The 14423-nt window shown below is 36.7% G+C and overlaps 1 protein-coding gene across 4 annotated transcripts; it reads left to right on the forward strand.

Annotated features, from left to right (window-relative positions):
• Positions 1-598: 598 nt before the first annotated feature.
• Positions 599-12021, forward strand: LOC132300251 (beta carbonic anhydrase 5, chloroplastic-like). Of its 4 annotated transcripts, XM_059797265.1 has the most exons (9): positions 7831-8082; positions 8181-8347; positions 8831-8992; positions 9078-9126; positions 9284-9397; positions 9550-9603; positions 10507-10589; positions 10718-10823; positions 11633-12021. In XM_059797265.1, exons 2-9 carry the CDS (start codon positions 8298-8300, stop codon positions 11834-11836), a joined length of 822 nt encoding a protein of 273 aa, XP_059653248.1. In that variant the 5' UTR covers positions 7831-8082; positions 8181-8297; the 3' UTR covers positions 11837-12021. The 4 variants fall into 4 exon arrangements, 2 of the variants coding, with proteins under 2 accessions (XP_059653248.1, XP_059653249.1); XM_059797266.1 differs by having other exon boundaries at positions 7832-8347; positions 8662-8992; XR_009480359.1 differs by lacking the exons at positions 9078-9126; positions 9284-9397; positions 9550-9603; ... (1 more) ...; positions 10718-10823; positions 11633-12021 and having other exon boundaries at positions 599-8082; positions 8163-8347; positions 8662-8992.
• The last annotated feature ends 2402 nt before the right edge of the window (positions 12022-14423 follow it).

Genomic DNA, 14423 nt, shown 5'->3' on the forward strand with positions numbered 1-14423 from the left:
CCACGCCTCAACTTTCATGGAGAAATCAAAAGCTGTTCTAGGTCGTTTTGATCGAGATGTGGGGAAAATTGAAGGGATTGAGGCGTGGGCGACGAAAACTTGGAAGGTATCAAGTGGGGTGAAAGTCTCTCCCCTACCCTACGATTTACTCTTGTTCAGGTTTCCATCGGAGGTTGAGGCACTAAGGGCTTTGGATGAGGGGAGGAAGAGATGGGGTGACGCCTTGTTATCTATCGACGTTTGGTATTTCGCAGTGGGTTGCTCTGTAGTGAAAGATCGAGTAATACGAAGGGTGGTGTTGTTTGGTTTACCCCTCCATCTTTGGTGCCACAAGTTGTGTGTTGCAATTGGTGACTTATGGGTGGATTTTGAGGTGTCGAGGCGGACGTTATGACGAGTGGAGAGAGAATCCTCCTCTATGTCTTCGTTGGAGAAGTAATGCTGGAGTTTATTTTCATTGAAGACCAGAGAGTGTGGCCTTTAAGGTTAACTTGATAGAGGAAATATCTCATCGCATCCTTCCGAAGTCCTATTATGGCGTTGGGGAGAATCCCCACCTCCCTTCTGTTGCAAGGTTTATTGAAGGGAGTTGCCGGAATGTATAGACCAATCAAGGTCTCAAAGGAAAGAGGCGAGTGCCTGTGCACGCGCCAGAAGCGAGTAGAGGAGGCACTAAGAGCCGTGTCAATCACGCCCTCAATCAGCGCCTATCATCTTCTCGTAATATCCGCTTCAACGGTTACCAACCACGTGGCAGTGATCGTGGCATTAAAGGAGCTTTCCATGCAGAGGCCTTTGTTGGGCCTAAGTGTGATCGTGGACCTAAAGCGTTCTCTGGGCCTGCCAAGACAAATGGATTGTTAGTCCATCACAGTCCACAGGCTACAAAGGAGATTAAAAGGGCTGTTAAGTGGGGGCCTAGCAACCAATTATCTTTTTCTTTACAGAATGATAAGTCCAACCCACATTTTATGCCCAAGCCCAATCATGAAGTAGATTAGTCACGAGTTGGGCCACAAGTGAGTAATCCAAAGAGAAAGGTAATGCGGAGGCCCAATAACTTGATTTCAGTTTCTTTTATTAATTCCAAGCCTAGCCCACCTATCTCTACAGATATTAGCAACTCATAGAGTTATCATCTTAACGGCGCCGCTGCATCTTTTTGGAATTCGCCGGAAAAGAGGAGATGGATGAATCTCTCTGCTGCCGAGGCTGGTGTAAGATCTGCCGAGAAGGTTTTTCGTCATTCTAAGTGTTGTGCCGACATATCAACTTCATCCGCTTTTGTTTCTACACAGCCAAAGGGACAAATTTCCAGATTCTTGTCTCGGGATTCTCACAGAAATCGTCATGGAGTTAGATGGTCTAGAAAAGATAAGCAGAAGTGGCCTTCTACTAACGATCTAGTTATGTCCTCAGTGTCACACCCTCGGAGCCCTTTCACTGCTCCATCTTCTTTTTCTACCCCTTCTTGTGAGGTGTCGAGGGGTGACACAGATGTGTTGGAATCGGAGAAGAGGGTGTGGGCTGTCAATTACGCATAATGGACCTGAAGCTATGAATGGTTTGAATACGAAAGGAAAGGTTGTTGGTGAGACTGTTTTTTTTTGGGCAGTTGCATGTTGCTGCCTGCGCAGTTAAGGATTTTTCTGAAGGGGTTACAGTTTGTGTGGGGAGAGACCTGCATTTTCAGTTGTCCAATAATGAGGCCGCGGCTCTGTTTAAAGAGCTTCGATTTTAAGTGTAGCATTGAAAGGCCTTAATTGCTTGCCATTTGCAGGGACATAGGAGAATGAGGCTGGTAGTTTCGTAGGAATGAGCGACTTTGCTACAAGATTAGATTCTACATATGAGAATGAAAGATATTTTGAAGAGGAGATGGATGGTGATTTGGGGTCTATCCAACAGGTTTGCTCTAATGAGCTTGCCCCTTGGATGGAAAATGTTTCAAACATATTAGTGGAGGAACCACTGGTTGTTATGTAACCTGACTGTTATGAAGAGGCTACTGATATGGGGAAAGATTGGATAGTTGATAATATTAGAGTTACTAGTGAGCTACTGGGAGTATCATTAGAGGGTAATGACGATTAGACACTATCCATCCTTCAAGAAGTTGTGGAAGGAAGAAAGGTCGTAATGACCAATGAAGTCATGAACACGAGGCCCTTATTGTCCTGGAAAGGGGCACAGGAAATTAAGAATCTCATCTCTGAAGTCAACTATGAAGGGAAGAGAGGAGTGGTGAAGGAAAGGGGAAGGACCAAGAGTAGGAGTTTTAGGAAGGGAGGAGGGGAGATAATTTTATTTGGTTTTTAATGAAGCTACGAATCATTACATGGAATGTTCGTGGTCTCAATGATCCGAACAAGAGGAGGGTGGTGAAGGTAGCGTTAAGGAAGTGGGGTGCCCAGATTGTTTGTTTACAAGAAACTAAGCTGGCATCCATTTTTGACGGGGTGGTTAGGAGTTTGTGGGGAGGGAGGTTTGTGGAATGGGAGGCCTTGAATGTTATAGGTACTTTGGGTGGGATTTTAGTCATGTGGGACAGCAGATGGTTATCTATAACGGACGTGTGGTTGGGAAGATCTTCTGTGTCTTGTGTGTTTAAGATGGAAGAGGACAATTTCAGATGGGTTTTCACTGGAGTTTATGGACCGGTTGTTGATGATAAACGACTTATTTTCTGGGAGGAGTTTAGCCATGTCCAAGGATTGTGGTCTCTCCCTTGGTGCTTGGAAGGAGATTTTAATTTTGTCAGGTCCCAGTCAGAGGGGTCTACAGGGGGAAGAAGGTCCTTAGAAATGGATCAATTTTTTGATTTTATCGATGAGCATTTTCTTGTTGACTTACCAATGGAAGGTGCAGCCTATACTTGGTCGAATGGTAGGGATCCAATCACTCTTTCAAGACTGGACATATTTTTAATTTCTGGGGAGTGGGAAAAGAAATTCCCAGATGTCGTTCAGGCGGTGTTAGCAAGGGTCACTTCTGATCATATTCTTTTGGTCTTGGATTGTAGGGGTTTGTGTTCTCGAAGATCCTCGTTTAGATTTGAGAATATGTGGCTGCGTGTGGAGGATTTCCAAGGGAAAGTCAGATCTTGGTGGAAGGGAGAACAGAGTCTTGTTGATTTTTCTGAAATTGATCGTCTTGAGGAGGCGGGTGGGGATGTGGAGTCTCTACGTTCTAGGATAGCTTCCTGTCAGGTTGTTCTTGCTAAGATTGCTAGTATGGAGGAGATTTCGTGGTGACAAAAATCTCGGGCTCTCAAGCTAAAAGAAGGAGAACGGAATACAAAATTTTTCCACAGATTAGCTAATGCTCATAGGAGGAGTAATCATATAAGAAGAATTCAGGTAGAAGGTGTAGAGTTATGGAGGGAGGAAGGGGTGCGTAACGGGATTGCTTCTTTTTACCAGAAGCTTTATACCGAGCCATTAGTTTGGAGGCCCAAACTTGATGGTCTCCATTTTGAGGATATTTCTGAGCTGGATAGAGATAGGATTGAGAATCCTTTTACTGAAGAAGAAGTTCTAAAGGCTTTATCAAATTGTAATGGGGACAAAGCTCTGGGGCCTGACGGTTTTACTATGCATTTCCTGATGGAAAGTTGGGCGGTAGTAAGAAATGAGGTAATGGGTACTTTTCAGGAGTTTCATTCTACTGGTGTCGTTGAGAAGTCGCTTAATACTTCATTTATTGCCCTTATCCCCAAGAAGGGAGGCACTTCAGACATAAAGGATTTCTGTCCAATTAGTTTGGTGGGTTGTATTTACAAACTTATTGCTAAGGTGCTTGCTCTAAGGATGAGGGAAGTTATGGATGGGATTATCTCGGACTCCAAGAATGCTTTTGTTGGAGGACGGCAAATTCTTGATTCAGTTCTTATTGCTGGCGAATGTGTGGATTCCAGATTACGTAGTGGTGTTCTTGGAGTATTATGCAAACTTGATATTGAGAAAACGTACAATCATGTGAACAGGAATTTCCTACTCTATTTTTTTTTACAAAGAATGGGGTTTGGAAGTAACTTGTCTCTCGTTTGTCAAGTTTTTAATTCTTGTGAATGGTTCTCCCGCTGGTTTCATTGGTTGCACTAGGGGTATAAGACAATGTGATCCTTTGTCATCTTTCCTTTTTCTTGTTGTTACGAAGGGTTTAAGCAGACTTATGCGCATGGCAAATGACCTTGGTTTTATTAAGGGATTCAAGGTGGGTAGAAATTCAGTCCATCAGATGGAGATCTCTCATTTACTTTTTGTAGACGATACCCTGGTTTTCTGTGATGCTGATGTGTCTCAACTCCGATATTTGAGGTGTATCCTGGCTTGTTTTCAGGTGGCTTCCGGGCTAAAGGTCAATGCGGCTAAGAGTGTGCTTGTCCCAGTAGGGAATGTTCAGGGTATTTCCTCTTTAGTTGCAGTTCTTGGTTGCAAGGTGAGTTCTTTCCCTATTCCCTATTTGAGTTTGCCCCTAGGGATCTCTTCAAGGCTAGTGGGGAGTTGGGATTCAGTGATTGACATGTATGCGAAGAGATTGGTAGGATGAAAGAAGCAATACTTGTCTAAGGGGGGCAAAGTTACTCTTATTAAGAGTATGTTATCGAGCCTCCCCACTTATTTTCTTTCTATATTCCAAATCCCTTGGTCCGTTGTGGATAGGATTGAAAAAAATCAAAGGGATTTCCTATGTGGAGGAAGGGGTGATGAGTTCAAGTATCACCTTGTCAGATGGGAGTAAGTTTGCACGCCTATGAAATTGGGTGGTCTTGGCATAAGACAATTAGTTCCTTTCAATTAAGCTCTACTGGGTAAATGGTTATGGAGATATAGGAGGGAAAAACATCGTCCTTGGCGCAGGTTAGTCTCTTGTCAGTTTGGGGAAGAGGTGGAGGCTGGAGGCTAGTCTATACATCCGGTTTCCCTTATGGGAGGACTAGGGATGTGGAAGTCTAGTCGGAATGGGATGCTTTTTCTGCTCATATCAGGTTCAAAGTCCGTGATGGACGTCGAGTTCATTTTTGGGAAGATCTTTGGTGCTGTGATTAGCCACTATCTCGTACATTTCCTAGATTATTCAGTATTACAGTTAATAAACATGCCTACGTAGCTGATTGTTATCAGCTTGATAGCAGTGGGATTACGTGGGACGTGTACTTTCGGCGCTCTTTTCAGGATTGAGAGTTGGATGAGATGTGTGTTTTTCTGAATCTATTGTATCGGCAGGAGGGTGTTGGCAGAGATATTAACGACTTGATTTGGGTTCCTTCTTCCCACGGTCGCTTCGAAGTAAGATTCTTGTTCTTATGTCTGTTTAATTTTGATAATCGTGACTTCTCGTGGAAGACTATTTGGTGATTCATGGCTCCAACTAGGGTAGCTTTCTTTGTTTGGACCGCTATTTAGGGAAAGATTTTGACACTTGATAATTTGAGGAAAAAGGGGCAATTGTATTGTTAATTGGTGTTGTCTATGCAAGAAAGATGGAGAGTCAGTTGATCACTTCCTTATGCATTGTCCTGTGGCGAACAACTGTTGGAATCTTATTCTCGGGTTGTTTGGCATGTGTTGGGTAATGCCACGATCTACTAATGAATTGATTCATGTTTGGAAATTAAGGATGCCGTGTGAGAAGGGATATACGTGATTTCTGGAGAATTGTCCCACATTGTATATGGTGGTGCATTTGGAAGGAGAGAAATAGCAGAATGTTTGAAGGAAAAGAGTCGTCTACGGCAATTGTGAAACTTCACATTCTTCGTTCTCTTTTCAATTATGTGAAGAGGAGCTCTTGTTCATTTTCTGATGATTTAATTATTTTTTTGGATTCTTTGGGGCCTTAGCCCCGGTTTCACTTTATACAGACGTGTTCCCCTTTTGAACGCCTTTTTATGTTATTATTACTTATATAAAAAAAAAAGTTATAGTGTGCCATGCTTTGCGTTGAAGCAATTTTCTTATTGAAATTAGAGAATGGAGGGTTTTTAGGATTTCAGGAAGAACTTAATTGAGTTAAAATGTTTTGGCTTTAGGTTTTGATGGTGTGTTACATGATATAAGATGTTTAGGGTGTGTTTAGCTGCATGAAATTGAAGCCTTGAAATTGGAATTTGTATGAGAAATTTTTGGTTCAATTTTCTTAATTTTTATCAAATTCCACCAATTTCAAGACTCCAATTCCATGAAATCGAAGACGCCCTTAGTGCTTTTATGGCCCAAATGCTTTTTTTATTGCCACGTGACGATGTAGTGGCAAGAGTACTGCTCTTTGAAAGTGTAATATTGCTCTTGATTCAGGAGTTTTTGACACTAGTGTAGTGCCTGTATGTGTTTTTGACATGAGTGTGAAACTGAAAATTAGTATGGAAATTGACGAGTTCACAACAAATGGTTTGTGGATTGAGTACTTTTGAGGTTGAAAAATAATACGTTTAACATGTAGAGCATGTGTTTAGCATTTTTGTTATGGATTAGCGAAGAAATAAATTATACTCACACATACATATCTTCACGAAAGCTCGAACTCCTAACATCTCTTCGAAAAGTAGGAGTCTGATACCGCTAGGCCACTGACCTGTTGGTAAATAGATATCTTTTTCTCTTGATTATTATAAAAATAGAAATAAAAATAAAAATAATTATAATTATAATTATAATTATAATTAATTTATGATGGAAGAAATCAATCAGATTTTAGTAAAATTTTATTTATTTCACCAAGGAAAAAAAAAGAATATTTTTTCCTTAAATAGGAGAATTTTTTTTATTTTTTTTGCTTCCTTCAATGATTTTTATTGGGGCTAATTTTTTTTTTTTTTTTTAAATATATTATGCTCCATACGAAAATAATAATTTTGAAAATTTTATTGCAAATGATCCGAATATTTTATAAAAAATAAAATAAGATTATTGCTGTAGATTTTTAAATTGTCCATTTCTCTCTTGTTATGAAGTTTTGTTAAACAACTCTTATATTTTTGGAATCTTTTTTTATAAGCTTTCCGTGCATATATTATATGCAATATTTGGATTATTTTATAAGTTTTTCGTGAATATATTATTTACAATATTTGGATATACGAAGATATAAATTTTTGAAGTTCGAAAAAATTAAAATTTAAATAAAGGGCATTTTTGTCCAAATATCAAGTATTTTACCCTTTTAGATAGTTGAGGTTTCTTTCATAAAAAATTAGTCGGGAATTTATTAAAAATGGTTACAAGTCGAAGGAATATGACGAGGTTTACTGAAAAGGGTACAAAGGGAATTTTTATACTTTATCCTAATTTATTTTTTTATTTATCATTTATTATTTTTAGTCATATATAATTGACACGAAATATGTATTTTTTCGAATGTATCTAACATTTGTAATGCTATTACTGATAAGTATTGATCAAATTTAATAACTTTCTATAAATTTGCGACTATTAACATTTATTTGGTGATTGTGGGTATGCAATATTTGAACACTTGTAAACTCTAAATGTTGGGAACTCTATATAAGTTGATTGCATTGAGGTATAAAATTGTTTAGAACCTATCGCTTTCGTTTGGAGCAGTGATCTTTCGTTTGGAGCAGTGATCCAACAAACAGACACATTTGTTACATCAATTGTTATACACTCAGCACATTTTGATTGCAGCGGAGAAACTAGGAAGGAAATGACAATTCATCCTTTATTTATAAGATTCCATAAGATAAAGAAATTCTAGATCATACACAATATTAAAAAACTAGATAAAATTCTAAACAGATACTTCATAAAAATCTACCTAAATATCTACATTCACTTCTCTACATTTCCACACAATTATAGAAACAAGCGCACTCAACTGTGACTCTTTTTCCCAATCGACTTTCTAGCAAGGACGTGTGGTTCGGGTTAGATAAGGTTCATTTAATTGAAAAACTCCCATGAGTTGACTGGGGTGTGATACCTGTTGAGTCTAATTTTGCTTTCTCTTTTGCCTTCGGGTACTGTTGCTTGGTGGAAGTCTGTTTGGCGTGTGACATCCCTTCTAAAATCAAGCATTTTTAATGTTGCCATGATGCACTTCCTACGGGGTTAGCTCGAGGTTTGCGACTTTCTCCTTGTTGTGCTCGCCGTGGAGTTGAGGACGATAGTCTTGTTCATTTTTTTTTTTTTTTTTTGAAGTGCCCTCGTTCTCTTCAGGTGTAGAAATTGTCCCCGTTTCGGCTGGATTTTTCAAATGCCGTTTTTGCTTCCTTTTTAGACTGGTGGTTGTGTATTTTGCGCCATGTTGTTTCTTCTCCTGCCGGCAAATCTGGTATGGGGCTGCTTTCTTTTTGTCTTTGGGCGTTGTGGAAGGCTCGTTATAGGTATGTTTTTGAAAAGGTTTTGTGGAGTCCGTTACAGACTGGATCTTTTTTTCCTCTCTATTATTTGTTTTTGAGCTAGATATGTTCAAGTGTCTTAGTTTTAATGATACTGGATTTATTCTTCCGTACCGTTCTCCACTATTCTGTTTTAGCAGCCTTATCCTTCAACTACAATTTATTTTTATTTTATTTATTTATTTATTTTATTTATTTTTATTTTTTTCCTATTTCAATGAAGGAGCTAAATATCTACCATGGTCTCTAATTCATGCATTACTAGCTTCTAATTTTATTATTTGATGGTTAATTTATAGGAAACTCATGCCTTTTAAGATTAAGACTTCCTTGCAACCTTCAGGATTGACACCAAGAGATAAGAATGTCTATATTTCGGTTTAATTCATATGTAACTAGTTGATGCATCTAGATTCACTAAGGCATCCGTTTTATGCTGCTCCAAATGTCTGCCTTTCACATTTGCAGGCCCAATTCATCTTTGAGATTAAAGGCCTCAAGGGAGCCTTTGGGGCTGACTCGAGAACTCCCAAATAACAAAGATACGAGCATAGCTGGAGCTGAAAATGGGCGTGATGTATTCAATGAGATGAAACATCGATTTCTGAATTTCAAAAAACATACATACTTGTAAGCAGCAAAGAATTCTAAAAGTCTAAATGCTGTTTAACTTGAGAGAATTCTCCTCCTAATTAATTATGTACTTTTTGAACAGAGAAAACTTAGAACGCTTTCAGAAACTTGCCAAGAGTCAAGCACCGAAGGTGATAACGGTTTTGTTTCCGAGTTATTAACTTTTTTCTGCCCAAGTGGTATACATATAATAGTGAAACTATTTTGGGTTTCTTTCCTTTGGTGATTTGCCTCAATTTTGTTGTCGATGTGGTATATAATTTTCTTAACTGACAAGTTCAAGAACAGTTTATGGTGATTGCTTGTGCGGACTCTAGGGTTTGCCCATCCAGCATACTAGGATTTCAACCAGGAGAAGCCTTTGTAGTTCGCAATGTGGCAAATCTGGTGCCTCCATTTGAGGTATCATATGCGCATTTGCTTGCTATTGAATTTACAACAGCTCCTAATTAATAAGCCTATATATAGCAAAACGGATAATTATGATTGTAACGAGTATATTACAAACAATCTTTTGAAGTGGTATATGCCTAACTCTTTCTCTCAAAATGCAGAATGGACCCTCGGAGACAAATGCCGCCCTTGAATTTTCTGTGAATTCTCTAGAAGTAAGTATTCTCAAAGATCCACCGACATGCTGCTATTTATTTTTTCTTGATTGACACAAAAATAATTATGTATCTAGGCACCATTTGTTGTGTATGGCCTGCCCATTCACTGTGGACAGTGGTGACATGTTTTTATGTTTGGAATTCATGAATCATTGGGAAATTGAAACCATTTGGTTTCTGCAAGTTATATTGGGATACTGCTGTGAAAAAAAGTCAACGAACCACTATTCTGAAAACTTTTGCAATCCATCTAATGGCTAATTCTTTCTGTTTTGGGATTGGTAAGTCGCATATACACACCCATTATTGTCCCTGTCGGGGACTTGAACCCTCAACCTTCCATTTGGAAGGAGGCGGAGATACCACTTGGGCTAAGCCCTTGGTATCTCATGGCTAATTCGGAAAAGACTAAATATTCGAGTGAGAAAGCAATTTACGTAAGCTGAAAGAAAGTGCAGATTTGGTAACCAATAAAGAAGCATGTATTTTCATTTCAGAGTTATGTGGGCACTTTATGAATGATTTGCAGTACTCATATGATTTAAAAGTTAAAAACCAAAGTCTGTAAACTTATGTTACTTCCTTACCTTCCAATGTAGAAGGTTGAGGCTTCAAGTCCCACATAGGGGCAAAGCGGGGGTGTGAGTTTCTTGCCAAGGTAAAAAAGAGAGAGAGAAAATTAAAAGTTAAAACCTAGTTATGCTTCTCACAATTGAATTGTCTCTTTATGCTTCACCAAGACACCATTTATAGTTTCCATTATTTGTTAGGATGACTGGAATGGGTCTGGCTTTAGAATATCAATATATCAATATTGCGCCACAACTCAAAAGTCAGAAGTGTCAGTAGATATCAGCTACTCTCTCACTTGAACATTAATGAGTATGTGATTTTCTGCAGGTAGAAAATATATTAGTCATTGGCCACAGCTGTTGTGGGGGCATTCATGCCCTAATGAGTATGCAAGATGAAATAAATTCAAGGTTTGCCTATATCTGTATTTTTTTTTTCTTCAGTGTCTCATGGTTGAATGTTTCTCTATCTATGTGCGTGCTTGTGTGTGTAGGGTAGTGTACTTATGTTTCTCATTGCTATCATTTCTGTTTTCCAGTAGTTTTATTAGAAGCTGGGTAATTGTTGGGAAGAATGCAAGGTTAAGCACAAAGGCTGCTGCTTCCAGCCTCAACTTTGATCAGCAGTGCAGACACTGTGAGAAGGTGCTGTTTATTTTTGTTTCGTCACTAGTAATCTTTTTTTATTTAACAAGAATATTCATCATGATCCTAAATTCTTTTTTTATGTATTAACGTGTTATCAGAATATTGCAATTTTAGTGTTTGCATGTGTCTGTCTCCATTGTTATCATGGAGGGAAGAGCGGGTGTTTCATCAGATGCTATGAAGTGTGGACAAGGATAGGGGGGTTATAGATGCATCATGATCCTAAATTCTTACTAGAGGGATATGAATATGCTGAGGACATGAATATATATATATATATATATATATATATATATATGCATTTTATTTATGTGCATATGTTAATTGAAGTATATATGCATCTATGTATAAATTTAAAATATTAATTTTTGACATGTTATGCAGATATGTTATAAATGATAATTCATTCACAAAAAATAATGACAAACAAGTATTTTGATGAATCAACCCAATATCCTATATGTTACCTTACAACATAAAAGATCACTTGAATAAGGAAAAATCTGAGTAGTAGTAAATTGACATGTACTTCGGACTATATTAGATATTGATATCTCAATTCTCTTTCCCCACCTGAGAAAGTTCAAGTATTTGAAACCCCTTTTATTCTTTCTCTAGCAATTATACTGTGATATACTACACTAAAAATCGATATCTTAATGTTCAAGACCTGTCAGACAAAATTGGTATAGGTCATGAGAGCTGATTTCTATGACATAAATATAGGACTGCGAAAAAACAATGTGTTAGGTGATGTTAATGTTACCTCCTAAATGTTTAAGCCTTATATATCCTTTATTTTTCAGGAATCCCTCAACCGTTCATTGTTGAACTTGCTCACTTACCCATGGATAAAGGAAAGGGTGTCAAAAGGGATGCTTTCCATTCATGGTGGATACTATGACTTTATCAACTGTACGTTTGAGAAATGGACCCTGGAATACCAAGGCAGTAGTTTGAAGGAGGAGAGTGGCAGATACTCTCTCAGAAACCGAGAATTTTGGTGCTGATTTTTACTTTTGCAATTCCTCTGCTAGTTGCATAATTTATTTGTATAACATTTATTCAAGTTTAGTTATGATTGAATCCTTAAGACCACTTTAGAAAATAACATTTTCCCCTTAAAATATGTGAAACTCTACTTGGTTTCATCAGTGCTTCAATCCATTGATTCTTATTGTGTCTTTAGTTAAAAGTGTGTCATGCTTTGCGTGAAGCAAACTTGATTTCTTACTGAAATTGGAAAAGGTAAAAATCACCGAGACATTTATTAAAGATGAATTTTTGTAGATTGTGAGATTGTAGATTTATGATGAGACGGATGGTTTCTTGGTCAAAAAAGAGGATCTTGGGGTAGGAAACTAATCTTCCCTACTAGGATGGCTTTTTAGTATTTCAGGAAGAACTTAATTGAGCTAAATGTTCTAGGTTTCTTGTATTTAGGTTTTGATGGGGGTTGCATGATATCTGAGGAAAGATGTTTAGTCTATAGCCCAATGCTTTTGCCACGTGACGATCTAGTGGCAAGAGTACTGCTATTTGAGAGTGTGAAACTGCTCTTGATTCAAGAGTTTTTGCCATGAGAGATGGCATGTCCTAGGGAAGTCAGGAATACCCTGTCCTAGGTGTAGTGCTTGTATGGGCTTTATAAATGTTGTATATAGCATTGCAGAAAAGAAAATAGAATTTATCAGTTCTGCGGTTGGAAGTATGCTTGGTATGGACTGTGGTGCAGAACAAAGTATTGTATAAATTTAAAGGTCATTAAATTGAGGTATAAAAATTAGAAGTCAAGATTAATATAGGAGATTGGCATTGTAGGATTGTGATTATCCTGGTTCATGCTTATGCCTAGTAGGCCGCCTTTTAGGCTGTAACTTCTTGGTTTTTGGGTTCGGAGAATTTATATACACTGAAGTGAGCAAGTGTAGTGTTAAAGAGGAGATTTTTTTTCTTTCCTTCAGTGATGAGATACCAAGTAACAGAAGAGTTTTATGAATGTTATTATTATTTTGTGAATGTTATTATTTGAATGCACTCTTGTTAAGTTCACGTGTGTGTATTTTATTTTTTATTTTTAATTTATATAATTGACATGGAATATGTATCTACCATATAAAGCTATTACCGATATGTATTGAATCATATATTGATAATGGATCAAATTTAATAATTTTTTTATGCATTTGCAAAGGCTCACGTCAGCTCTTTATTCCAATAGTTTCTAGTAAATTCCCTTAGGGTTTGTTTGGTTATCATGAAGTAGATAGAAAGGAAAAGAAAAAGAAAATATTTAACTTTTTTAGGAGTTTGGTTAGTGTGAAAGAGAAAATTTTCAGAAAAATAATTTTCTTGCAACTGCTTAATTTTCTTCACAAATTTTCTGGCACAAAACACAGGGAAAGTTAACTTTCTCGTGAAAGTGGTGCCTTCACATCTTAGTTTCCTATTATGCTCATGTCACCCTCCTCACTTTCTCTATAAACTTATATAACAAGTGAGTTTCATTCTTTTGTAAATTGCTTATAAGATCATGTAAATACTACTTTAATTGTATATAGTTTTATATCAAAATTAAAATTTTATTTTATTTTATTTTATTTTTTTCCTTCTACAATTAATAATGATTGAGAGTGATATATATATATAAATCTGAATATTTAGTAACAAAGTGTTGGTAAAAAATTAGGTTAGTGTCTTTACGTATACAAGTTTTAAAATTATAATTTAATTTATATATATATATTTTTATATATAGACTTCTCATGATTTTAGGACTCAACTACTGAAATGTACCAAACTCATTTAATTTTAACTCTACGTATATTAGATATACCAAATTAATTTAGTTTTAACTCTACGTATATTATATGTACCAAACTAATTTAGTTACGAATATTTTATTTCTATTAGACTGAAGGTTTTTTTTTTTTTTTTTTTTTTTGGTTTTTTTATGACTAAAAGTATATATATTAACTTTAACCTTTTATCCTCGAAAATTTCCGGATCAAAATTTTTTATTAATTAAACTTGTACCTATAATCACATATATCTAATTATTAAACATCAAAAGACAAATATTATAATATCCATTAATTTATCTTTGAACTTAAAATTTTAATTTTCTTCATAATTCTGAAGATATGATAGTATTTCAAAAGAGTATAAAGTAATCTTATAATTAAAATGGTAGTTTTTGAAATTACAATCATTTTCTTTTCACTTTCATTCTTTTGAAACTTACAAAACAATATTTTCTCACAATTTTCTTGAAAATTTTCTTGTTAACCAAATACATAATAGAAACTTGATTTTTTTTTTTTTTTTTTTTTTTTACTTTCTTTTACTTTCACTTTTCATTAAAAATTTCTAACTAAACGGTCCCTTAGAGGCGGGTAAATTTCCACACAGGAATAGGTTTGACCATGGGAACAGGTCAAAGGCTGGGGTTAAGGTGGGATGTCCGTCCTACTTCGATCCAGCAACTTCTTAGACTCGATAGACCTCGTATGCAGCAGTTTTTCCACTGTGATGTGAAGTTCCTGAAATTGGCTTTCTAATTTGCTTCTGAGTTCTTTCTTTTTTTATTCAACATCT

Source organism: Cornus florida, unplaced genomic scaffold (assembly GCF_030987335.1).
Source record: "Cornus florida cultivar Cherokee Brave unplaced genomic scaffold, ASM3098733v1 CherokeeBrave_3.0.0_Hap2_Chr03, whole genome shotgun sequence".
Taxonomy (NCBI): Eukaryota; Viridiplantae; Streptophyta; class Magnoliopsida; order Cornales; family Cornaceae; genus Cornus; species Cornus florida.